The 26,569-nt window shown below is 58.7% G+C and overlaps 1 protein-coding gene across 2 annotated transcripts; it reads left to right on the top strand.

Annotated features, from left to right (window-relative positions):
• Nucleotides 1-286: 286 nt before the first annotated feature.
• Nucleotides 287-26,167, top strand: PIK3C2B (phosphatidylinositol-4-phosphate 3-kinase catalytic subunit type 2 beta). 2 transcript variants are annotated; one of them, XM_066565333.1, is made up of 32 exons: nt 287-2,263; nt 3,080-3,180; nt 3,728-3,882; nt 4,844-4,964; nt 6,615-6,726; nt 7,245-7,324; nt 7,840-7,903; nt 8,729-8,875; nt 10,583-10,616; nt 11,602-11,797; nt 14,582-14,704; nt 15,964-16,131; nt 16,459-16,570; nt 16,643-16,785; nt 18,532-18,720; nt 19,736-19,829; nt 19,906-20,000; nt 20,330-20,510; nt 21,117-21,224; nt 21,314-21,406; nt 21,861-21,990; nt 22,187-22,323; nt 22,416-22,585; nt 23,075-23,231; nt 23,319-23,428; nt 24,131-24,332; nt 24,422-24,546; nt 24,628-24,745; nt 24,944-25,025; nt 25,118-25,224; nt 25,309-25,437; nt 25,520-26,167. In XM_066565333.1, exons 1-32 carry the CDS (start codon nt 1,406-1,408, stop codon nt 25,706-25,708), a joined length of 4,830 nt encoding a protein of 1,609 aa, XP_066421430.1. In that variant the 5' UTR covers nt 287-1,405; the 3' UTR covers nt 25,709-26,167. The 2 variants fall into 2 exon arrangements, with proteins under 2 accessions (XP_066421430.1, XP_066421432.1); XM_066565335.1 differs by lacking the exon at nt 14,582-14,704 and having other exon boundaries at nt 1,953-2,263.
• The last annotated feature ends 402 nt before the right edge of the window (nt 26,168-26,569 follow it).

Below are 26,569 nucleotides of genomic sequence, written 5' to 3'. Positions count from 1 at the left end.
GGGATATTCCATCCATCATCCCAGGCTGCTCCAAACCCCAACAAAGCTGGCCTTGGACGCTCCCAGGGATGGGGCAGCCACGGATTCTCTGGGAATTTGCAGGCTGGGAATGAGTCTGGAGTCCTGAAATTGGGATTTTTTTTAAAGAATCGTGGGATGGTTTGGGTTGGAAGATCCTAAGGATCATCCCATTCCCACCACATGCCCCTTCCCATGATCCCAGGGTGCTCCAAACCCCACCCAGCCTTGGGGGCTCCCAGGGATCCAGGGGCAGCCATGGATTCCCTGGGAATTGCAACCCAAACCATTCCAGGATTCCCTGTGCTGGTTTGGATGGGATGTTGGGAATAAATCCTTCCCTGGGAGGGAAGCATTCCCAGCATTAACCCCTCACCTTTCCCTATTCCCAACATCCATGGGCACTCATCTGTTAACCCCACACCTTTCCCCATTCCCACCACCCATGGCTGCCACCCATCCATCAATCCCACACCTTTCCCCCCCTCATCTTTCTGCATTCCCAACATCCCTGGCTGCCATCCTTTAACCCCACACCTTTCCCTATTCCCAGCATTAATCCCTCACCTTTCTTCATTCCCAACATCCATGGGCACCCATCCATTAACCCCACACCTTTCCCATTCCCAGCATCCATGGCTGCCATCCTTTAACCCCACACCTTTCCCCATTCCCAGCCATCCATTGCTCCCATCTGTCAATCCCTCACCTTTCCCTATTCCCAGCATCCATGGGCACCCATCCATCAATCTCTCACCTTTCCCCATTCCCAGGATTAACCCCACACCTTTCCCCATTCCCAGCCATCCACGGGCACTCATCCATCAATCCCTCACCTTTCCTGATTTCCGACATCAATCCCACACCTTTCCCCATTCCCTGCCATCCATTGCACCCATCTGTCAATCCCTCACCTTTCCTTATTCCCAGCATCAATCCCACACCTTTCCCCATTCCCAGCATCAATCCCACACCTTTCCCCATTCCCAGCAGCCATGGCCACCCATCCATTAACCCCACACCTTTCCCCATTCCCAACATCTGTGGCTACCATCCTTTAACCCCACACCTTTCCTGATATCCAACATCAACTCCTCACCTTTCCCCACTCCCAGCATCAACCCCTCACCTTTCCCCATTCCCAACATCAATCCCACACCTTTCCCCATTCCCAGCATCAATCCCACACCTTTCCTGATTTCCAACATCAACCCCTCACCTTTCCCCACTCCCAGCATCACCCCTCACCTCTCCCCGTTCCCCATTTAACCCCTTACCCCTTCCCGCTCCCAGGAGCAGCAGGATGCCGTTCTCCTGACGCCGGTGCCGCTCTCCGGACCCCGATCCCGGCAGGATCCCGGCAGGATCCCGGCAGGATCCCGGCAGGATGTCGACGTCGCGCCGCCGCGGCCCCGGCGAGCAGTGGCCGGCGCTGGAGTCGGTGGGGCTGAGCCGCAAGGAGCTGGCGCTGGCCGAGGCGCTGCAGATGGAGTACGACGCCTTATCCCGCCTGCGCCAGGACAAGGAGGAGAGCCGGGCCAGGAAGGAGCAGCTCCAGGAGCGCTCCCTCATCTCCTGGGACGACCCCGTGGACAGGAGCGCCATCAAAGCCGCGCGGGGGCTCTCCGGCTCCGACCCCGCGCTCAGCCCCGCCGTCCCCGCCGTCCCCGAGGGTCCCCAAGTGCCACCCGGGCCCAGCACACCCCGGCCGGAGGCTCAGCCCTGGAAGGGCCCCCTGAGCGGGGATTACCTGCTCATCTTCGAGGGCTCCCAGCAGGATTTCCTCGGGGAGCCCCTCAACGGCTCCGAGCCCCACGAGGGCGGCGGCTCCCCCAAAAAGCTCTCGCCGCCCCCGCTGCCCCCCCGGCACCCGCTGTGGGGCTGTCCTGAGAGCAGCCAGCGCTCCCCGCTGTCCCCCAAGGGCCAGGGCCAGCCCAGGGACATCAACATGTTCTCGGTGGCCCAGGACAAGCTGTTGGGGCGCCGCATCTCCCAGGAGGATCCCTACGGCGTGGACGCCATCACCTGCCTCAACCTCAAGTCCACCTACGAGTCCGAGGCGCTGCGGGAAGGTTCCCGGGGCTGGAAGGAAGGCAGGAGCATCCTGGAGAAGGAATCCAGCGGGAAGCCGGTGGCACGGAGCAAGACCATGCCCCCCCAGGTGCCCCCGCGCACCTACGGAGCCCGGGCGGGTGGGAGGAAGAACCTGGCGGCCAACAGGAACCGCAGGATCTCCGTGGAGCCGGTGAGGGGCGGGAATGGGAACTGGGGAGGGAATGGAGCTGGGAATTCAGGGCTGGGATGTCCCCAGGCTGGGTGTCCTCCTGGGTGGGTTCTCCCGGTGATGTCGTCGTGGCTCCTTGGAATGGGATGTGGGATGTGGGAAGAGGCATCTGAGTATGGGGATGTCCCATGAGAGAGCCCTGCCCAGAGCACCAAAAACTGAGCCAGGCCTGTCCAAAACCCCCAAAATGAGCCAGACCTGTCCAAAACCCCAAAACTGAAGGGTCCCATGAGCCAAACCTGTCCGAAACCCCAAAAGTGAAGGTCCTGTGAGCCAGACTTGTCCAAAACTCCAAAACTGAAGGGTCCCATGAGCCAGATTTGCCCAAAACCCCAAAACTGAAGGTCCTGTAAGTCAGACCTGCCCAAAGTCCCAAAACTGAGCCAGACCTGTTCAAAACCCCAAAACTGAGCGGGTGCTGTGAGTCAGACCTGGCATGGCAGTGCCACCTGCCCTGCTGGGGACAGCAGCGGGCAGTGTCCCCCACAGCTCCCCCACAGCCTGGGGACACTCCCTGCCCATCCTGCTGCTCCTCCCTGCGGGATGTCCCTGGGAATGGCCGCTTTTGGGGGGGCTCTGAGGGTCTCCAAGCCACGGGCGAGCCAAACTCCCCCCATGCTGGCCCAGAGCCCCCACACCGCTGCGGGGCCACCTCTGTCCCCACCACGGTGGCCCTGGCATGGCACAGGCTGTTCCGGGGGGGGGTCTGGGGGTCCCCATGGGCGTGTGGGGCCCAGGGGTGTCCCCCAGCTGACAGGCTCGTGCCCTGCCCCACAGGTGGCTCCCCGGCCCCACTCCTTGGCCAATGGCTACGAGCTCTTCGAGGTGTCTGAGGAGCGGGACGAGGAGGTGGCGGCGTTCTGTCACATGCTGGATGTGTGAGTACCCAAAACGTCCCCAAAGCAACCCAGAGGGGCTTCAGGGCCACCAAGAGGGGATTCCTGGCCACAAAAGGGGATTCAAGGCCATGAAAAGGGGACTCGGGGCCACCAAAGGGGATTCAGGGCCCATCCAAGGGGCTTCAGGGCCACCCCAAGGGGATTCAGGGACACCAAAAGGGGATTCAGAGACACCAAAAGGGGATTCAGGGTCACCCAGAGGGAATTCAGGGCCACCAAGAAGGGCTTCAGAGCCACCAAAAGGGGTTTAGGGCCACCCCGAGGGAATTCAGGGCTACCCTGAGAGGCTTCAGAGCCACCCCAAGGAGATTTAGGGCCACCCGGTGGGGATTCAAGGTCACCCAGAGGGGTTTAGGGCCACCAAAAGTGGATTTAGGGCCACCAAAAGGGTTTCAGGGCCACCCAAAGGGGCTGTTCCCAGGGCTGCCGAGCCAAAAGGGGATTCAAGGCCACCCCTTGGCGATTTTTGGGGTGTGGGACCCCCTCCAGCCCCAGCAGGGCCCCTGAGCCATCCCTGCTCCCGCAGGCTCCGCTCCAGCTCGGGCTCCAGGGACTGTTCCGGGTCGGGCCTGGTGTGGAACGCGGTGAACCTGAGCCCGGAGCAGCCGGGCCACGGCGTCAGCCTGAAGGTGACGGTGCTGTGTGACAGCCTGAGGGAGCCGCTCACCTTCACCTGCGACTGTGAGTGCTGTCCCCAGGCCGGGGCAGGAGGTGGAATTACCGCATCCACCCCGTTCCCGCTGTTCCTGCCATTCCCACCATTCCCTCTGTTCCCGCTGTTCCTGCCATTCCCATACTCCCGCTGTTCCTGCCGTTGCCACCATTCCCGCTGTTCCCGCCATTCCCCCATCTCCATCATCCTCACCGTTCCCACCATTTCCCCAATCCCTCCATCCCCACCACTCCCGCCATTCCTGCTGTTCTCACTGTTCCTGCCATTCCCACAATTCTCCCATTCCCCCAATCCCACCATTCCCACCAATCCCACCATCCCCACTATTTTCCCATTCCCACCATTCCCATCATTCCTCCATTCCCACCAATCCCACCATCCCCACCATTCCCACCATCCTATCATTCCCCTATCCCTGTTGTTCCCACCAATCCCACCACTCCCACCATCTCACCATTCCCCTATTCCCCCAATCCCACCATCCCCACCATCCCCACCATTCCCCCAATCCCACCATCCCCACCATGCCCTCCATTTCCACTATCCCCTCCATCCCAACCATTCCCACCAATCCCACCAATCCCACCATCCCCACCATTCCATCATTCCCCCAATCTCACCATCCCCACCATCCCCTCCATTCCCACCGTTCCCACCATCCCCTACATCCCCATCAATCCCCACATCCCCACCATCCCCACCATCCCCACCATTCCCCCATTCCCTCATTCCCACCATTCCCACCATCACCACCATCCCCATTGCTCCCGTTGTTCCCACCCATCCCACCAATCCCACCAATCCCTCAATCCCACCATGCCTGTTGCTCTCACCATCTCCACCATCCCCACCATTCCCCCCAACCCCACCATTCCCCCATCCCCACCATTCCCCCAGTCCCACCATCCCCTCCAACCCCACCATTCCCACCATTCCCAAGGATTCAGGGGCCGTTCCTGTTCCCCCCAGGCTCCTCCACCGTGGACCTGCTCATCTACCAGGCCCTGTGCTACACCCACGACGAGCTCCACGCCGTGGACGTCGAGGATTTCCTGCTCAAAATCTGCGGCCTCGAGGAGTTCCTGCAGAAGTGAGCGGCCGAGGGAGAAAAACAGGGAAAAACTGGGGGGTAACTGGGAAAAAAAATGGGGGAAAAAAAATGGGAAAAGGGGGAAAAATCTGGGGGAAAAACAAGGGAAAAGCTGGGGGAAAAAAACAGGGGGAAAAACAGGGGAAATGGGGAAAAAATCAGGGGGAAAAATGGGAAAAACCCAGAGAGAAACAGGGACAAAATGGGGGGAAAACAGGGGAAAATGGGAGAAAAATAGGGAAAAAACACAGAAAAACCAGGGAAAAGTGGGGGGAAAGCAAGGGGAAAATGGGGAAAAAAGGGGAAATACAGGGAAAAAAACAGGGAAAAAATGGAGAAAACAGGGGAAAATGAGGAAAAAATGGGGAAAATGGGGGGAAAAAAAGAGAAAAATGGAAAAAATTGGGAAAAACAGGAAAGACATGGGAAAATCAGGGAAAATCCACAGCAGGAGCTCCAGGGTGTGACGAACGCCCAGGGTTGATCCTGGTAAGCACAGCAGGATCTTCTCTGCTCCTTTTCCTGCCTCTGGAGCTGCTCCTGCCAAAAGCAGCATTGGGAATGTCTTGGGAATGTTCCTCCTAGTCAGGCTGACCCCCAAGCCCCTGGAAAACCAGCTGGGAGCTGCCAAAAATGCTTTTTGGAGGAGAATTCTGTAAAAGCCGTGTCAGGGGGCGGAAAACGGATAAATCCCAGCCCTGGATAAATCTCAGCTCCAGAATTCTCCCTGTCACTCTGAAATCCAGGGTTTTCCCTGTCACTCCCTGCTCCAGGGTTCTTTCTGTCATTCCCAGCTCCAGAATTTCCCCTGTCATTCCCAACTCCAGAATTCCCACTGTGATTCCCAGCTCCAGAATTCCCCCTGTCATTCCCAGCTCCATGGTTCCTCCTGTCATTCCCAGCTCCAGGGTTCCCCCTGTCACTCCCAGCTCCAGAATTCCCTCCCAGTCCCACTCTCAGATCCGTGCTCTGCTTCCCACGGATCCCTGGGCAGGTCCTGGCAGGCCGGGCCCGGCTCCGGAGGGGAAGGAGGGAGAACAATTCCTCATTCTCTGAATTTCCTGGTGCCACAAAGGTCCCTGTGCAGGCAGGGCGGCCACCCTGAGCCCCGGCCAAGGCTGCCTGGCTGGGGGATGTCGGGGTGGGGCACCCCAGGTGGGATTTTGGGGCTCTCAGGTGGGATTTTGGAGCACCCAGATGGGATTTTGGGGCGTGGGATGAGTGTGCAGAGCTCTCCCTGCACGTTTGGCAGGCACGAGTTCACCCAGCCCTGCAGAAATTCTGGTTTCCCTGTGAACCCCAGCCAAGGCTGCCTGGCCAGGGGATTTTGGGGCACCCCAGGTGGGACTTTGGGGCACCCAGGTGGGATTTTGGGGTGTAGGATGAGCCCATGGAACTCTCCCTGCACATTTGGCAGGCACAAGTTCAACCAGCCTTGCAGGAAGTTCAGCCTTGTTCTGAGCCCATCCCAAGGGTACCTGGCCCGGGGATCTTGGGGCAGCCAGGCAGGATTTTGGGGCACCTCAGATGGGATTTTGGGGCAGCCAGGCGGGTTTTTGGGGCTCTCAGGTGGGATTTTGGGGCTCTCAGGCAGGATTTTGGGGCAGCCAGGCGGGTTTTTGGGGTGAGCCTGTGGCCCTGTCCCCACAGCAAACACACGCTGGGCAGCCACGAGCACATCCAGCACTGCAGGAAATTCGACATCGACATCCGGCTGCAGCTGCTCCGGAGGAAAGGGGTGCGCAGCGACCTGGCCCGCACGGTGGGTGTCACCAACCTGGGACACTGAGGGGTGGGTGTCACCTCCCTAGGACACCACGGGATCAGTGTCACCTCCCTGGGACACTGAGGGGTTGGTGTCACACCGTGGGGTCCATGTCACCTACCAGGGACACTGAGGGGTTGGTGTCACCTCCCTAGTACACCACGGGATCAGTGTCACCTCCCTGGGACATTGAGGGGTTGGTGTCACACTGAGGGTTTGGTGTCACCTCCCTGGGACACTGGGGGCTTGGTGTCATACTACAGGGTCAGTGTCACCTCCCTGGAACACTGAGAGGTCGGTGTCACCTTGGGACAGCGGGGGGTTGGTGTCACACCATGGGGTCTATGTCACCTCCCTGGGACACTGAGGGGTCAGTGTCACACCATGGGGTCCATGTCACCTACCTGGGACACCGGGGGTCTGTGTCACTTCTCTGGGACACTGAAGGGTCAGTGTCACACCAAGGGGTCGGTGTCACCTCCCTGCAGCCCCGCTTAGCCTCTCTGTGTCCCCAGGCCAGCGATGACCAGAGCCCGTCCACCCTCAACCACCACATCCACCTGCAGGAGCGACCCATCAAACAGACCATCAGCAGGTAGGGCTGGGGACACAGTGGCACTGTCCCCAGTGCCCACCCAGAGGGTGACACAGTGCCACTGTCCCCAATGCCCACCCAGGGGGACACAGTGCCACTGTCCCCAATGCCCACCCAGGGGGACACAGTGGCACTGTCCCCAGTGCCCACCCAGAGGGTGACACAGTGCCACTGTCCCCAATGCCCACCCAGGGTGACACAGTGCCACTGTCCCCAATGCCCACCCAGGGGGACACAGTGGCACTGTCCCCAGTGCCCACCCAGAGGGTGACACGGTGGCACTGTCCCCAGTGCCCACCCAGGGGGACACAGTGGCACTGTCCCCAGTGCCCACCCAGGGGGACACAGTGCCACTGTCCCCAGTGCCCACCCAGGGGGACACAGTGGCACTGTCCCCAGTGCCCACCCAGAGGGTGACACGGTGGCACTGTCCCCAGTGCCCACCCAGGGGGACATGGTGCCACTGTCCCCACGTGTCCCCTGGCCGGGGCTGAGCGCTGTCTCCTGTCCCCCAGGCAGGCTCTGAGTCTCCTCTTCGACACCTTCCACAACGAGGTGGACGCGTTCCTGGCAGCTGAGGTGAGGCCGGTGATGGTTTTGCGGGGGGGTTTGGGGAGGTTTTGGGGGTTTTTGATCCACTCTGGGAATGCAGTGGGCAAAGGCTGCTGGGCTGTCCCAAAGCTCAGATTGTACCCAGGTAGGAATGCTTGGCTCCTCCCCCTGGGTGGAGCATCTCCCCATGGGATGATGGAATTGGATCAGCCATGCAGGGACACTCGGTGTCCAATGAACAGAAAATAATTAATAATTAATGGTCCATTAAGAGAAGATATCTCCTGGAGGAAGGATGGAAGAAATAAAGAGATTAATATCATATAATGTAATGTAATATAATGTAATATAATGTAATGTAATATAATGTAATATGTATAGATAGAGGATATAAAGAGATTAAATATAAATAAAATAAACTATTAAAATATGATCTAATATAATATAATATAATATAATATAATACAATATAATATAATGTAATATAATGTAATGTAATGTAATATAATGTATATGTATAGATAGAGGATATAAAGAGATTAAATATAAATATAAATAAAATAAACTATTAAAATATGATATACAACGATATGATATGGTATGATATGATATGATATCATATAACATAACATAATATATAAAGATATATGATATAAATATAATTATAATTACAAAAATAAATATACTATAAATATACTATAATATAATATAATATAACATGAATATAAGAGATAAAGAGACAAAGAAACAAAGACAACAGCCCGACCTCTAACAGAAAAACAGAACTCACCCCCCCAGCCACGCCTTCCGTTTGCCCCTGATCCCAGCTGCCCCCCCTGTGCTGTCCCTCAGGGCGATGTCCCCATGAAGGCCGAGCGGGTGATCCAGTCGGTCATGGCCATCTGCAACGCCCTGGCGGCCGTGGAGTCCCAGGAGATCACGGCTGCCCTCAACCAGATGCCGCCCTGCCCGTCCCGCATGCAGCCCAAAATCCAGAAGGTGAGCCTGGGGTGGGCTTGGTTTGGACGGGCAGGTTCTGCGCAGGAGCCTCCCCTGAAATGGAAAATTGTTGGAAATTTTTTGGAATTGGAATTTTGAATTGAAATTTGAATTTTGAAATTGAATTGAATTTTTTTGAATGGAAAATCGAAGTGTTTCTGAAAAAACCACTTTTTTGAATTACTGGCATAAGCGATTTATTATTTCTGAAATACCTGCAAGGACTTGAAGGTGTTGGGACACCTGTGTAGAAGTTGTCAGCATGAGAAAATCATTCTCTTCTCATCATACAAGCACCTCAATGACTCTCTGCTAGACTAGTATGGAAAACTGTCTTCTTCCACCTAATGGCAATTTCCAATTCCAACTAATGTCAATTATTAATTTAACTTCTGCACTTGAAACCCCCTCCCTCCCAATTGTTATAAGTTTGAAATTAAGGGGCTCTCAGGCATGGATATGGGAGTAGGAATAACAGTTCTTTATTATCCTGAGCTGGGAGGTGATTTGTGGATGTCTTGGTTTGAACAGACAGGTTCTGCTGTGGAAGGCAAGAACCTCCCCTGAAATGGAAAATGCAAACCCTCTTCCTCTGAATTATTATAATTTTGAAATTAAGGGGCTCCCAGGCAAAGACATAGGAATAGGAATAACAGTTCTTTATTATCCTGAGCTTGAAGGTGATTTGTGGATGTCTTGGTTTGAACAGACAGGTTCTGCTATGGAAGGCAAGAGGCCCCCCCTGAAGCAGGAAATGTAAACCCCCTCCCTTCAAATTATTATTATTTTTAAATTAAGGGCCTCTCGGGCAAAGATGTGGGAATAGGAATAACAGTTCTTTGCGAGGAAAATTAAAAATACAAATGCAATAGTACAAAACAAACCACTGCCAGAGTCAGAGCAGGCCCTGTCCCCTGTGTGTCAGGGGGTGGCACAGCCCCATCCCATGGGGGCTCAGCCCTCCTGCAGTGCCAGCTATGGCTCTGCTGGAGCAGGGATCCTGCACAAGGGGGGAGTTTTCCTCTGCAGCTCCAGGGCTGCTGCAGATGGGCCTGGGCTCCCTCTGGCAATGCAGGACAGCAGAAGCTGCTCCTCTGGCAATGCACTGGGCAAAGGCTGCTGTGCTGTGCCAGGCTCAGATTGTACCCAGGTAGGAATGCTTGGCTCCTCCCCTGGGCGGAGCATCTCCCCATGGGATGATGGGATTGGATCAGCCATGCAGAGACACTCACTGGCCATGGACAGAAGATAATTAATAATTAATGGCCCGTGAAGAGCAGAGATCTCCTGGAGGAGGATTGGTTGTGGAACAGATAAAGAAAACTGCCAATGAAGAAGAGATAACTGCTCCACCTTTAACAGATGGCAAACAGAACCCACACTTATCTTGCAGCCCGGGGGAACTTAGCCAGGAGTGGGAGGAGAAAAAAAATTGTCACATCTGGCTCTTTTCCCTCCTTTCCACCACGTGGAAAATCCCTCAATAGCCTGGAGCAGCCTGGATCTGGCAGCCTGGGGTGGTTACGTAAAATCCGCCTTGGCAGCACTCAAGGACTCAAGGGTTTCTTCTTTTTTTTTTTTGTGGTTTCTCTCCTTTTTTTTTTTTGTGGTTTCTCTGGGGTTTTTTTGGTGGTTTCTCTTTTTTTGGTGGTTTCTCAATTTCTTTTCGTATGTGTTTCTTTTTTTTTTTTTCCTTTCCCCCCACAGGATCCAAACGTTCTGGCCAAGAAGGAAAATCGAGGTATTTCTCTTCTTCTGTTCCCCTTTCTGGGCTCAAGTTCGTGCCATGCTTTTCATCTTCAAACCCCTCCTCCCCCTTCAGTTCTTGAGGCCAAAAAAACGGGTTGGAAACCGGTCTGGTTAAAAAAGAAAAAAAAAAAAAAAAAAAAGGAGGATTTTGGGGGTGTTGTTACTCCCTGTGAGCTCCAAATGGAAAAATTTGGAATTCCCCTTACTCCAAATGGGAAGTTTGGAATTCCCCCGTCATTAATTCATCCCTGAGTGGGGGGGAAGGAGTGTGGGGGTCCCAAATCCAGATTTGAGGGATGGATCCCCGAAGGATTGATGGATCTCAGAGGGACTGATGGATCCTTGTCTGTTTCTCTGAGGGTTTGATGGATCCCTGTCCATATTTCTATTTCCCTGGGGGATTGATGAATCCATGTGGGGTCAATGGATCCCCGTCCATATTCCTCTGAAGGACTGATGGATCCCCATCCATGTTTCCCTGAGGGACTGACGGATCCCTGTCCACATTTCCCTGAGGGATTGATGAATCCCTGTCCATGTTTCCCTGAGGGATTGATGGATCCCCATCCATGTTTCCCTGAGGGACTGACGGATCCCTGTCCACATTTCCCTGAGGGATTGATGAATCCCTGTCCACATTTCCCTGAGGGATTGATGAATCCCTGTCCACATTTCCCTGAGGGATTGATGAATCCCTGTCCACGTTTCCCTGAGGGATTGATGAATCCCTGTCCACGTTTCCCTGAGGGATTGATGAATCCTGTCCACGTTTCCCTGAGGGATCGATGAATCCCTGTCCATGTTTCCCTGAGGGATCGATGGATCCCTGTCCACGTTTCCCTGAGGGATCGATGGATCCCTGTCCACGTTTCCCTGAGGGATTGATGAATCCCTGTCCACATTTCCCTGAGGGATCGGTGAATCCCTGTCCATGTTTCCCTGAGGCACTGACAGATCCCCATCCATGTCTCCCTCAGAGAGGATCGTGGAGAGCCTCACGGCCGCCATCCTCAACCTGGTGGAGCTCTACTGCAGCACCTTCAACGCCGACTTCCAGACGGCCGCGCCCGGGAGCCGCGAGCTGGGCGTGGCGCAGGAGGCGCGGCTGCTCACCTGCCCGCTGGCCTTCACCGTCTACGCCACCCACCGCATCCCCATCACCTGGGCCACCAGGTAAGGCCCTCACCTGCCCCCTGGCCTTCACTGTCTATGCCACCCACCGCATCCCCATCACCTGGGCCACCAGGTAAGGCCCTCACCTGCCCCCTGCCCTTTGCCCCATCACCTGGGCTACCAGGTAAGGCCCTCCTCACCTGCACCCTGCCCTTTGCCCCGTCACCTGGGCAGCCAGGTAAGGCCCTCCTCACCTGTCTCCTGGCCTTCACCCCATCACCTGGGCAGCCAGGTAAGGCCCTCCTCACCTGTCTCCTGGCCTTCACCCCATCACCTGGGCAGCCAGGTAAGGCACTCACCTGCCTGCTGGCATTCACCCCATCACCTGTTGCGGCCCTGCCCTTCTCACCTGATTCCTTGCTTTGCAAAGCCAGGTGGCTGCTAAGGAAGGCAGGAGCCTCCCCTGGAAATGGAAAATGTAAACCCCCCCCCCCCCCTCCAAATTATTATAGTTTTGGAAGTAAGGGGTTCGCAGGTAAATATGTGGGGATAGGAATAACAGCTCTTTATTAGGGAAATTACAAATACAAATGCAATAGTAAAAAAAAAAAAAAAACCACAAAAAACAAACCTGACAGAGTCAACAAAAAAAAAAACATTCCTGGCAGTGCTGGCACTTGGACACTCCAAAATCCCATCTTTGTGTCTAGGATGCCCCAAAATCTCAGCGTGTGTCTGGGGCACCCCAAAATCCCACGGTGTGTCTGGAATGCCCCAAAATCCCAGCACATTCCTGGGAACGCTGGCACTAGGACACCCCAAAATCCCAGCCTGTTCCCAGGATCGCTGGCACTGGGACACCCCAAAATCCCAGAGTGTGTCCCTGGGATCGCTGGCACTAGGACACCCCAAAATCCCAGCACATTCCTGGCATTGCTGGCACCGGGACACCCCAAAATCCCAGCACATTCCTGGCATCGCTGGCACTGGGACACCCCAAAATCCCAGCGTGTTCCCAGGATCGCTGGCACTGGGACACCCCAAAATCCCAGAGTGTGTCCCCGGGATCGCTGGCACTGGGACACCCCAAAATCCCAGAGTGTGTTCCCGGGATCGCTGGCACTGGGACACCCCAAAATCCCAGCCTGTTCCCAGGATCGCTGGCACTGGGACACCCCAAAATCCCAGAGTGTGTCCCCGGGATCGCTGGCACCGGGACACCCCAAAATCCCAGCACATTCCTGGCATTGCTGGCACCGGGACACCCCAAAATCCCAGAGTGTGTCCCCGGGATCGCTGGCACTGGGACACCCCAAAATCCCCGAGTGTGTCCCCGGGATCGCTGGCACTGCCATCCAGGGCGCGATGTCGCCGCATCTCGGGCCGGGCTGGCTCATCCCGAGGCCACCGCGCCACCCGGGGGAGGTGACAGATGGCCCCGCGCCCCGCGCCCCGCGCCAGCGGCGTGGCCCCTTTGTTCCGCTCCTCCGTGCCCGTGCCCGGCGCGGGGGGGACCGGGAGGGGACCGGGGGGTGGCGACAGCGGCGCCGGCAGAGCCGCCCCGCCGGGGACCCCTCGCCTTTGTCCTTGTCCTTAATGTATTCCCCTTGGTGAGTGGCTCCGAACAAAGCGGCGAGCCTGGGAAATGCCGCCAGCCCCTGACCCCCGCGCCCCGCAGCCCTGCCCGGATTGTCGCAGCCCTGCCCGGATTGTCGCTCGGCACCTGCCACATGGCCGGGCCCCCCCGTGTGCCGGAATGCGCCGTGCCATATGGTGCTGGGGACACCGGGAGGGGGGAGATGGCCCCGTTCTGTCCCCCTTTCCCATCCTCAGGACGGGATTTAGAGGTTCTGATGATCCAGGATTTCCCATCCTTGGGGAAGGATTTAGGGGCCCTGATGATCCAGGATTTCCCATCCTTGGGGAAGGATTTAGAGGTTCTGATGATCCTGGTTTTCCCATCCTTGGGGAAGGATTTTTGGGGAAGGATTTAGGGGTTCTGGTGATCTGGGTAAAGCCTCACCCCTTTCCCATCCTTGGGACAGGATTTAGAGGTTCTGATGATCCAGGTTTTCCCATTCTTGGGGAAGGATTTAGGGGTTCTGGTGGCCTGGATTAAGCCCCAGCACCCCTTTTCCATCCTTGGGGAAGGATTTAGAGGTTCTGATGATCCTGGTTTTCCCGTCCTTGGGGCAGGATTTAAAGGTTCTGATGATCTGGGTTTTCCCGTCCTTGGGGCAGGATTTAAGGGTTCTGATGGCCCTGGTAAAGCCCCTTCCCCTTTCCCATTCTTAGGGAAGGATTTAGGGGTTCTGGTGATCCAAGTAAAGCCTCACCCCTTTCCCATCCTCAGGGCAGGATTTAGAGGTTCTGATGATCCAGGATTTCCCATCCTCGGGGAAGGATTTAGGGGTTCTGGTGGCCTGGATTAAGCCCCAGCACCCCTTTTCCATCCTTGGGACAGGATTTAGAGGCTCTGATGATCCTGGTTTTCCCATCCTTGGGAAGGATTTAGGGGTTCTGGTGGCCTGGATTAAGCCCCAGCACCCCTTTTCCATCCTTGGGACAGGATTTAGAGGCTCTGCTGATCCTGGTTTTCCCATCCTTGGGAAGGATTTAGGGGTTCTGGTGGCCTGGGTAAAGCCCCACTCCTTTCCTATTCTCAGAACAGGATTTAAGGGCTCAGGTGGCCTGGGTAAAGCCCCATCCCCTTTTCCATCCTTGGGGCTGGATTTAGGGGTTCTGGTGACCCTGGTAAAGCCCTCCCCCACCCCTTCCCCATCCTCAGGGCAGGATTTAGGGGCTCAGGCGGCCCCACCCTGCTCATGGGTGTTTTTCCCACAGTTATGAAGATTTCTACCTCTCGTGCTCCCTCAGCCACGGCGGGAAGGAGCTGTGCAGCCCCCTGCTCACCAGGAAGGCCCACGTCTACAAATACCTCTTCCACCTCATCATTTGGGACCAGCAGTAAGGCCACGGGCTGGCCACGGGGATCCCACCCACGCTGCCTTCATCATCCTCCCCATCATCCTCCCCTCCCCTGCTCCTCCTCCTCTCCGTTTTCTTTTTTTTTTTTTTTTTTTTTTTGGGTGTTGGAAGTTTTTGTGTCATTGCCCGGAAATAGCAACCCCCGGGAAAGGGGATCTGCTCCCAAAATAGCGCCGGGAGCAGGCGGGGAGGCCGTGCTGAGCCCTCGCCATGCCTGGCATCCACGGCGGCCCGGGAGGTGGGGATGGGACGGGATAATTTTAGACGGCGCCGGTGCCCCCCAAGGACAGGGACGGCGGCGAGCCCGGCGATCCTTCCCCGGGGATCCTTCCCCGTCCGTCCGTCCGTCCGTCTGTCCGTCCTTCCCGCGGGATGTAGCTGCCACCCCGAGCTCCCTGGGAGCGGCAGAGAGGAATCCCAGCCCCGGGGGTCCCAGGCGGCCCCCCCCGGGTGGTGGGGCAAGGTCAGTGCCCACCGGGGCTCCCCGTGGAGGGCCCTGGCCCTGGGGTCACCTTTGCGGGGCAGAGAGGGCAGCCGGGCTTCCTGGAGCTCCAGCTGGCTGGAGTCCCCAAACCTGCGGGGTGGCTGGGGCTTCAGGGACTTCAGGGACTTCCAGGGATTTTAGGGACCTCCAGGGACTTCCAGGGACGCCCCGGTGTCCGCAGAAAAGGCGGCTGTAGGGCCAGGCTCTCCTGGGGCATCCAAGGAGGGGACTGGAAGAGCCTCTCTGTGGCACCCTGAGCCTGTCCCCGGCACCCTGAGCCTGTCCCTGGCACCCCAGCCCATCCCTGGCACCCTGAACCCATCCCTGGCACCCTGAGCTCATCCCCTGCACCCTGAGCCTGTCCCCTGCACCCTGAGCTCATCCCCTGCACCCTGAGCCCATCCCCGGCACCCTGAGCCCATCCCCAACACCCTGAGCCTGTCCCTGGCATCCTGAGCCCATCCCTTGCACCTAGAGCTGGTCCCCTGAGCTTATCTCTGGCACTCTGAGCCCATCTCCTGCACCCTGAGCCTGTCCCTGGCACCCCAGCCCATCCCTGGCACCCCATGCTCAACCCTGGCACCCTGAGCCCATCCCTGGCACCCTGAGCCTGTCCCCAGCACCCTGAGCCCATCCCCTGCACCCTGATCTCATCCCCTGCACCCTGAGCTGGTCCCTGGCACCTTGAGCCCATCCATGGTACCCTGAGCCCATCCCGGGCACCCTGAGCCCGTCCCCCCCCTCTCTCCTGCAGGATTTGCTTCCCGGTCCAGGTGAACCGGCTGCCCCGGGAGACCCTGCTCAGTGTCACCCTGTTCGCCGTGCCCGTGCCACCCCCGGGCAGCTCCTCTGAGGCCAACAAACAGCGGAGGGTCCCCGAGGCCCTGGGCTGGGTCACCACCCCTCTCTTCAACTTCAGGCAGTACGTGGGGTGTGCTGGGCATCCCTGGGGGGCACAGGAGGGTCCCCAGAACCTTGGGGTCCCCAGAACCTCGATGTCCCCAGTGTCATGGGGTTCTCAGCACCCTGGGCACAGGGAGGGGCTGGGCTGGCATCCCTGGGGGGCACAGGAGGGTCCCCAGTGCCATGGGGTCCCCAGAACCTTGGGGGTCCCCAGTGCCGTGGGATCCCAAAAACCTCAGTGTCCCCAGTGCCATGGGGTCCCCAGTGCCTCAGCTCAGCACCAGCAGCGGTGCCACCCCTGTGCCCCAGCAGATTGTCCCCCCAGTGCCACCCTTTGTCCCCCCAGGGTCCTGACCTGCGGGCGGAAGCTCCTGGGCTTGTGGCCGGCCACCCAGGACAACTCCAGGGCCAGGTCCAGCGCCCCAAACTTCAACCAGCCCGACAGCGTCATCCTGCAGGTACGTCCTGGGGCACAGACCCCCCCTCAAAGCCTCTCGTGGGGGTCCCCTCACCCTCTGCCTCTGCCCCAGATCGACTTCCCCAGCTCGGCCTTCGAGGTGAAGTTCACCAGCCCGCCCGCGGCCGAGCCCAGCCCCAGGTACGACTTCGGCAGCCTGGGGGAGGAGGACCAGCGCCAGCTGCGGGAGGCCATGCAGAAAAAATCCCTGTATTGGTAAATAAACCTGGGGGGACACCGGTGACACCCCTCAGCACGCACAGGGCGTGTCCCTTCCTCCAGGGCTGGGGGTTTTGGAGCTGGGGGTTCTCCAGTGCTCTGCCCTCGCTGTTGTCCCCTCCTTGGGGACACCTGACCGGTGCCTGGGCCAGGCTGGCATGGCTGGAGCTGCCATGGGGGATCGGGTGTCAGCAGCTGCCCAAAGAACAGCAGGGCTGGCTCGGGGGTCCCTGGGCAGGGGGACAGGCAGGGACAGCTCAGTCCCCCCTGGGCACGGGGACAGCCAGGAACAGCTCAGTCCCCCCTGGGCACGGGGACAGGACAGCCAGGGACAGCTCAGTCCCCCCTGGGCATGGGGACAGGACAGGCAGGGACAGCTCAGTCCCCCCTGGGCACGGGGACAGGACAGGCAGGGACAGCTCAGTCCCCCCTGGGCACGGGGACAGGACAGCCAGGGACAGCTCAGTCCCCCCTGGGCACGGGGACAGGACAGGCAGGGACAGCTCAGTCCCCCCTGGGCACGGGGACAGCCAGGAACAGCTCAGTCCCCCCTGGGCATGGGGACAGGACAGGCAGGGACAGCTCAGTCCCCCCTGGGCATGGGGACAGCCAGGAACAGCTCAGTCCCCTCTGGGCATGGGGACAGCCAGGAACAGCTCAGTCCCCTCTGGGCATGGGGACAGGACAGGCAGGAACAGCTCAGTCCCCCCTGGGCACGGGGACAGGACAGCCAGGGACAGCTCAGTCCCCCCTGGGCACGGGGACAGGACAGGCAGGGACAGCTCAGTCCCCCCTGGGCATGGGGACAGGACAGGCAGGGACAGCTCAGTCCCCCCTGGGCATGGGGACAGCCAGGGACAGCTCAGTCCCCCCTGGGCATGGGGACAGCCTGGGACAGCTCAGTCCCCCCTGGGCACGGGGACAGGACAGCCAGGGACAGCTCAGTCCCCCCTGGGCACGGGGACAGGCAGGGACAGCTCAGTCCCCCCTGGGCATGGGGACAGCCAGGAACAGCTCAGTCCCCCCTGGGCACAGGGACAGCCTGGGACAGCTCAGTCCCCCCTGGGCACGGGGACAGGACAGGCAGGGACAGCTCAGTCCCCCCTGGGCATGGGGACAGGACAGCCAGGGACAGCTCAGTCCCCCCTGGGCATGGGGACAGGACAGCCAGGGACAGCTCAGTCCCCCCTGGGCACAGGGACAGCCAGGGACAGCTCAGTCCCCCCTGGGCACGGGGACAGGACAGCCAGGGACAGCTCAGTCCCCCCTGGGCACGGGGACAGCCTGGGACAGCTCAGTCCCCCCTGGGCACGGGGACAGCCTGGGACAGCTCAGTCCCCCCTGGGCACGGGGACAGCCTGGGACAGCTCAGTCCCCCCTGGGCACGGGGACAGCCAGGGACAGCTCAGTCCCCCCTGGGCACGGGGACAGGACAGGCAGGGACAGCTCAGTCCCCCCTGGGCACGGGGACAGGACAGGCAGGGACAGCTCAGTCCCCCCTGGGCATGGGGACAGCCTGGGACAGCTCAGTCCCCCCTGGGCACGGGGACAGCCATTTAATCCATGCACATTTGGGGTCACAGGGATGCCACCTCCTCACCCTCCCACGCGTTTTGGGGTCACAGGGATGCCACCTCCCCTACGTCCCATGTGTTCTGGGGTCACAGGGATGCCACCTCCTCCCCCTCCCCCTGACGCCAGCCCTGCCCCGCCCTACCCGACGCTGTCCCCGTGTCCCCTCAGGCTGACGGAGGCGGACCGGCAGCGGCTGTGGGAGAAGCGCTGCCACTGCCACGCGTCCCCCGGCGCCCTGCCCATGCTGCTGGCCAGTGCCCCCAGCTGGGACTGGGGCTGCCTGCCCGACATCTACGCCCTGCTCAGCCAGTGGAGCTCCATGAGCCACCAGGACGCCCTGGGGCTGCTGCACGCCACGTAAGCCACCCCCGTGGGCTGTGGGGACACCTGAGTGCCGTGTGGCGGTGGCAGGAGGTGCCACGATCCATCCTAGTGAACGGACGTTGTGATGGTTCCTAGGGTTGATCTCAGGGTGCAAAAAACCGACACGGCACAGGGGATTTGGGGTAATAATCGAAACAAATGCACCTTTATTGAATGACCACAGCAAAATGGGATAGAGGGATTAAATTAAGGGAGAGAAAAAGATAGAGGAAGAGAGAGAGAGAGAGGGGGAGATATAGCTACCAAACATAGAGACAAAGTCCTTTGGTCCAGTCCAGTGGAGGATCCGCCTGTCACGTTGGGGAGATCTCAAAATCTCTCCCTAACTCAGAGGTTTTTATTATGATAATTATATTGGAAATTGCAAGGGGGGGAAACAGATGCAGTAAGGAATAGATGTGACAGGTAGTCCATGCTCTCAGCAGTAAACCAGAGCCATTGTTTTCTTGGTCCAGTGGTCACAACCTGCAGGCAAACATCTCGCTTTGGTCAGCTTGCCTGCCCCACACACCTGCCCCGGGCTGGGGGTTTCAGTCCCAGTCCTTGGAAGGAGCAGAGGAGCCTTTTCACATGGGGGTTTCATGTCTCAGTCTTTGATGGAGAGGCTCCTTACATCTCAGTCTGTCATGGTGGTTGTAAAACAGATGAGGGTCTTCTGTGGGAGACCACCTGAAACTCAGGAGAAGCCCAGCCAGGCCAAGAGGTGGGACAGGTTCCCAGGCTGCTGTTGCAAACAGGGCACGGTGCCCCCTTCTCATTGGGCTGAGTGTACAGCAAACAACACCTGTGAAAACAATAACTTAGCAACGCTCTCAGGTCTCAGGGCCTTGTTGGTGTGTGGCTTTCTCCTTCAGAGCCAGAGATTCTAGCCAGGCAGGGTCTTCTCTTCAGTGGTCCCCAAATGACGATTGTGAGGCAGATTCAGGAAAATTCAGACAGACTCTCACAGGAGGGCACTGTCACCCCATGGAACGTGTGCTGGCTGCAGGTTCCCAGACCAGGAGGTGAGGAGGACGGCTGTGCAGTGGATTGACTCCATCTCGGACATGGAGCTGCTGGATTACCTGCCCCAGCTGGTGCAGGTGCGTGGTGGCAGCGGGATGCGCCACGGGGTGCCCACCGGTGCCACCGTGCCCCTGTGACACTGTCCCCGTGCAGGCCCTGAAGTACGAGTGCTACCTGGACAGCCCCCTGGTGCGCTTCCTCATGAAGAGGGCCATCTGTGACCTGAAGATCACCCACTACTTCTTCTGGTGGGTTTGGGGGGCTCTGGGGGCACTGGGGGCACCCTGAGGCTGGCCTGACCCTGCATGTCCCCAAACCAGAGGGGCACTTTCAGCCTGGCCTATTCTCATGTGTCCCCAAACCAGAGGGGACCCTGACCCTGGCCTGACCCTGCATGTCCCCAAACCAGAGGGGACACTGAGCCTGGCCTGACCCCTTGAGTCCCCAAGCCGGGTGGCACCCTGGCCAGACCCCATGTGTCCCCAAGCCAAGGGCCACCCCAAGCCTGGCCTGACCCCATGTGTCCCCAAACCGAGAGCCACCCCAAGCCTGGCCTGACCCCGTGTGTCCCCAGCAGGCTGCTGAAGGATGGCCTCAAGGACTCCCAGTTCAGCATCCGGTACCAGTACCTGCTGGCAGCGCTGCTGTGCTGCTGCGGGAAGGGGCTGCGCGAGGAGTTTGACCGGCAGTGCCTGTTGGTCAGCACGCTGGCCAGGCTGGCACAGCAGGTCCGGGATGCCGCCCCATCCGCCCGCCAGGTGGGTGCCAGGGTGCTGGGAGGGTGCAGGGGGTGCTGGGCGCCAGCCCCTGTCCCACACTCATCCCTCCTGTCCCATGCCCGCCTTGTCCCATCACGTTCCTACCCTATCCCATGTGCACCCTGGGTTTTATATTCCATGCATACTCCATCCCATGCTGACCCCTTTCCATGGCCACCCCTCTCTATCCCATTTCTATACCGTGGTCACGCTGTTCCTTCCCATCCCATCCCATCCCATCCCATCCCATCCCATCCCATCCCATCCCATCCCATCCCATCCCATCCCATCCCATCCCATCCCCACCCTGTCCATGCCTGCCCTATTCCATGGTCTCTCTATCCCTTGCCCCCCACCTCATTCCATTTCCATCCCATCCCACCCTACCCCATGCCCATCCCATCCCCATCCCATTCCCACCATGTCCCTTGCCCATCCCATTCCATCACATTCCCATGGATTCCATCCCATTCCCACGGTTCCCATCCCCATCCTACCCTATTCCCATGGATCCCATCCCCACCCCATTCCCATGAATCCCATCCCATCCCCACCCCATTCCCACGGATCCCACCCCGTTCCCACGGCTCCCGTTCCCTTCCCCAGGCCATCCTGCGCGAGGGGCTGGAGGACGTGGCGCAGTTCTTCAAGGCCCACGGCTCGTGCCGGCTGCCGCTCAGCCCCAGCCTGCTGGTCAAGGGCATCGTGCCCCGGGTGAGTGCCAGCCCGGGGGGCTCGGGGGGCTCCCCTGCCCGCCCCCAGCTCGCCCTGACCGGCTGCCCCTGCCCTCCTTCCCACGGCAGGACTGCTCCTACTTCAACTCCAACGCCGTCCCGCTGAAGCTCTCCTTTCAGAACGTGGACCCGCTCGGGGAGAACATCCGCGTCATCTTCAAGGTCAGCCTGGCACCTTTGGGAATGCCCAAATCCTGGCACAGCCCTCCAAGGATCCCCCTGCTGTGGGCTCTGAGGGCTCTGGTGGCTCCTCCCTGGCTCTGGTGGTTCTCCCCTGGCTCTCGTGTCTTTGGTGGCCCTGATGGTTCTCCCCTGGCCCTGATGGCTCTGCTGGCCCTGGAGGTTCTCCCCTGGCCCTGATCGTTCTACCCTGGCTCTGGTGTCTCTGGTGGCCCTGGAGGTTCTCCCCTGGCCCTGATGCTCTCCCCTGGCCCTGATGGCTCTGGTGGCCCTGAATGCTTTGGTGGCCCTGATTGTTCTCCCCTGGCTCTGATGGCTGTGGTGGCCCTGATTGCTCTCCCCTGGCCCTGATGGCTCTGGTGTCCCTGATGGTTCTCCCCTGGCTCTGATGGTTCTCCCCTGGCCCTGATGGCCCTGGTGGCTCTTCCCCCGGCAGTGTGGCGATGACCTGCGGCAGGACATGCTGACGCTGCAGATGATCCGCATCATGAACAAGATCTGGGTGCAGGAGGGGCTGGACATGCGCATGGTCATCTTCCGCTGCTTCTCCACCGGCCGTGGGCGAGGTGAGATGGAGTTTGGGTGTCCCCAGGGGTCCCCAGTGGGGCTGGGGATGGCCCAGGACATCCTGGGGTCTGATCCCACCAGCCCATCCCTGTCACGCAGTGGTGACGGGTGAGGAGCGGTTGGGTTGGTGACAGAGGGGGTCAGGGTCTTGGTTCTTGGGGTTGAAGGGTCTCACCCTGCTGTCCCACCTGCCAGGCATGGTGGAGATGATCCCCAACGCCGAGACCCTGCGGAAGATCCAGGTGGAGCACGGCGTGACCGGCTCCTTCAAGGACCGGCCGCTGGCGGACTGGCTGCAGAAACACAACCCCGAGGAGGATGAGTACGAGAAGGTGAGGAAGAATCCCCGCTCCTCGCGTCCTCCATTCCAGGGACCAGCCCCTTGCTTCCATGCTTTCTCCATGTCCTTCCCTCTTCCTTACAGGCTGTGGAAAACTTCATCTACTCCTGCGCCGGCTGCTGCGTGGCCACCTACGTGCTGGGCATCTGCGACAGGCACAACGACAACATCATGCTCAAGACCACGGGCCACATGTTCCACATCGATTTCGGCCGGTTCCTGGGCCACGCCCAGATGTTCGGCAACATCAAGAGGTGAGAGAGGCCCCTGGGACCTCCTGCCCTCCTCCCTGCTGAGGGGGAAGCTCCCTGTCCTTGTCCTGGTGGTGGGTGACCCCTCCTTCATATCTTTGTGGTGGGTGACCTCTCCTTCATGTCCTGGTGGTGGGTGACCTCTCCCTGTCATCCCAGTGGCGGCCACAGTGACCTCTCCCTCTCCTCATCCTGGTGGTGGGTGACCTCTCCCTCTCCACGTCCTGGCAATAGGTGACCTCTCCCTCTTGTCCTGGTGGGAGGTGACCTCCTTCTGTCCTTGTCCTGGTGGTGGGTGACCTCTCCCTTTCCTTGTCCTGGTGGGAGGTGACCTCCTTCTCTCCCTGTCCTGGTGGTGGGTGACCTCTCCCTCTCCTCATCCTGGTGATCAGTGACCTCCTCCTCTCCATGTCCTGGCAGTGGGCGACTTCTCCCTCTTCTCATCCTGCCCCCCACCCCAGCTCACTTTGTCCCTCCTGTCCCCCAACACAGGGACCGTGCGCCGTTTGTCTTCACCTCGGACATGGCATATGTCATCAACGGTGGGGACAAGCCCTCCAGCCGCTTCCATGACTTCGTGGACCTGTGCTGCCAGGCCTACAACCTGATCCGCAAGCACACCCACCTCTTCCTCAACCTGCTGGGGCTGGTGAGAGCCGGGGGGGCCACAAAATTCCCCTCCGCGCGGCACGGGGGTCCCTTTGTCCCCTGTGCTCACCCCTGCCCTCCCTGCCAGATGCTCTCCTGTGGCATCCCCGAGCTCTCTGACCTGGAGGACCTCAAGTACGTTTACGATGCGCTGAGGCCACAGGACTCTGATGCTGATGCCACCACCTACTTCACCAGGTAGGGGACACCAGGGGAGGGTGACACAGCAGCGGCTGGAGGCTCCCTCGGACGGTGGTGTCACAGACATGTTTTATGAAAAATCCTTTCCTTAGGATTGTTTCTCCTGAGAAGCTGAGAGGCCTCAGGAACAAAATGTAAACATTGATTATCTGCTGCTGTGGAATGCAACAGGTGCATCTGGGATTGGTCTCATGTGTTTGTTTCTAATTAATGGCCAATCACAGTCCAGCTGTCTCAGACTCTCTGAGAGTCAGGAGCTTTTGTTATTCATTCCAATTTTTTCCTTTGCTTGCAAGCCTTCTGATGAAATCCTTTCTTCTCTTATTTTAGTATATATTTTATAGTATATAAATATTATATATATAATATTATATATATATGTATGTATATAATATATATTACCTATAATATATATTACTATATATTATTACATATATAATATATATTGTTATATATATTATTATATATAATATATAATAGATGTTATTATTATATATTTAAATATATATTTAAATATATATAATATATATTATATAAACATATAATATAAACATATTATATTTTTAAGATAATATATATCATAAAATAATAAATCAGCCTTCTGAAACGTGGAGTCACATCCTCGTCTCTCCCCTCTTCCTGGGACTCCTGTGTACGCCGCCACACGGTGGCACTGAGCGGGCGGTGGCCTCGTTGCAGGTTGATCGAGTCCAGCCTGGGCAGCGTGGCCACCAAGCTCAACTTCTTCATCCACAACCTGGCGCAGATGAAGTTCACGGGCTCGGAGGCGCGGCCCACGCTGTCCTTCGCGCCCCGCACGCACACCCTCAAGACGTCCGGCCGGATCCGCGACGTCTTCCTCTGCCGCCACGAGAGGGTCTTCAACCCCAGCAAGGGCTACGTGAGTGGGGACAGCTGGGGAAAGGTCCCAGGCTGGGCTCGGGGCGCCCCAGCTCCGCCATCCCACGTCACGGCCCTGCCTCTTTGCAGACCTACGTGGTGAAGGTGCAGAGGGACAACCCCGGCGAGGTCACCTTCGTGCAGCGCACCTTCGAGGAGTTCCAGGAGCTGCACAACAAACTGCGCCTCCTCTTCCCCTCCTCGCTGCTGCCCAGGTAGCCCTGAAGCCCCTCAGGACCTCCAGGGACTCCCCAAAAGCCCCTGGGGCCCCGCTGAGTGTCTGTCTGTCCCCGCAGCTTCCCCAGCAGGTTCATCATCGGGCGCTCGCGGGGCGAGGCGGTGGCCGAGCGGCGCAAGGAGGAGCTCAACGGCTACATCTGGCACCTGATCCATGCTGCCCCTGAGGTGGCAGAGGTGGGGACACGGGATGGGGGCTGCGGGGAGGTGGGGACAGCGCCAGGGCCACCAGCGAGGTGGGGAAACACTTGGGGACAACACAGCTCGTAGAGCATCAACGTGTGCGCCATGTAGAGCATTGGCGCACGCCCTGGTTTTGAATGGCGGGTTTGTTGTCACTGCTGTCACCACTAATGTCACCTCCTGACCCTGCAGTGTGACCTCATCTACACCTTCTTCCACCCCCTGCCCCGTGATGAGAAGGCGGCTGGAACCAACCCGACCCCAAAGCCGGCAGGTGGGGAAGGGGTGATTTTGGGGGGTGACTTTGGGGGTTGATGGCAAGGGGTGACGTCAGGGGTGTCCCATCCCTCCTGTCCCCCTCTCCAGACGCCACGTGGGCTCGATCCCTGGGCAAGGTCGGCGGGGAGGTGAAACTCTCCATCTCCTACAAGAACAACAAGCTCTTCATCATGGTGATGCACATCCGAGGGCTGGTAGGACCCACGGCACCCACGGGAGCTGGGCTGGGGGGCTGTCCCCTCCCTGTACTCACAGCGTGTCCCCAATGTGCCCCGCAGCCACCCCTGCAGGATGGCAACGACCCTGACCCCTACGTCAAGACCTACCTGCTGCCTGACCCCCAAAAAACCACCAAGAGGAAAACCAAAGTGGCCCGGAAAACCTGCAACCCCACCTACAACGAGATGGTAGGGAGGAGGGACAGGGACGGGTTTGGGGTGTCCCCAGGGGTGGCCGTGGCTGAGGGTTTGTCCCCGTTGTGTCCCACAGCTGGTGTACGACGGGATCCCCCGGGGGGACCTGGAGCAGCGGGAGCTGCGGCTGAGCGTGCTGAGCGAGGAAGGATTTTGGGAGAACATCCTGCTGGGGGAGGTTGGGATTCGCCTCCGCGACCTGGACCTGGCTCAGGAGAAGATGGGCTGGTTCGCCCTGGGCTCCCGCGGCCACGGCACCCTCTGAGTCCCCAAAAGTGGCTTCTTTTTTAAGTTTACCTTGTGTCAAGGGAGCAACGCGGGGAGGGCGGGGCGTGGGGCGGTTCGTGGGGTTATTTCTTCCTTTGGGATATCCGTATTTTAATTTTTTTAATAACGAGTAGTGTGAGCACCGGGGCGGAGGGGAGGGCGAGGTAGCACAGGGAGAGTTGGGGGGCGTGTGGACCTCTCCCACCCCAGGAACTGGGCAATTCCCACCGCGGGGAATTCGCTCCCAAAGGAGAGCGGCGTGGCGAGTTGCCCGTCCCGTTGCTGTCCCCCTGCGCTGGGGACATCTGTGTCCTTCCCGCCTGCCACCCGGCCCCGGGTGCGGGCTTGGTGCCTGTGGTGCTTTGTTTACAGCGACAGCTCCGTAAACGGACGAAATGTTTCTCAGGATCGAGAATAATTAACTTTAACCTTTATATTAAAAGTTTTAAATATTGGATCTGGTGGCTGTTGGGGCGTGGGGGGGGCAGTCTGGCTTCTCGAGGGTGAGGGAGTTGGGAATCTCCTGCCTTAGGGCCCTCCTGCCTGGAACACGGGAATGGGATCAAAAAAGGGGATGAAAGGCAGGGGTGGCACATCTGCCCCCTGCCTGCACATCTGGACACACATCTGCCCGCACCTCGGCCCACCGCACCCTCCAGAACACCGAGCCCTGGGGGTCTGGGGTCTGCCTCCCTCAACCCCCAGCATCCTCCAGCTCTTTTCCCAGTGCGTCCCTCACCCAGCGCTGTCCCTGGGGCTCACAAAGTGTCCCCAGGGTGTCCCCAAAGTGTCCCCTGACCAGCCCCGGGTGGGCTCGGGGTGCCCCCGCTCCCCCCAGACCCCACCGCGCCGCCAGGGG

Source organism: Molothrus aeneus, chromosome 24 (assembly GCF_037042795.1).
Source record: "Molothrus aeneus isolate 106 chromosome 24, BPBGC_Maene_1.0, whole genome shotgun sequence".
NCBI classification, from domain to species: Eukaryota; Metazoa; Chordata; class Aves; order Passeriformes; family Icteridae; genus Molothrus; species Molothrus aeneus.
Note: the sequence above shows the minus strand (reverse complement) of the source record. Positions and strands in the feature narration are given on the sequence as shown.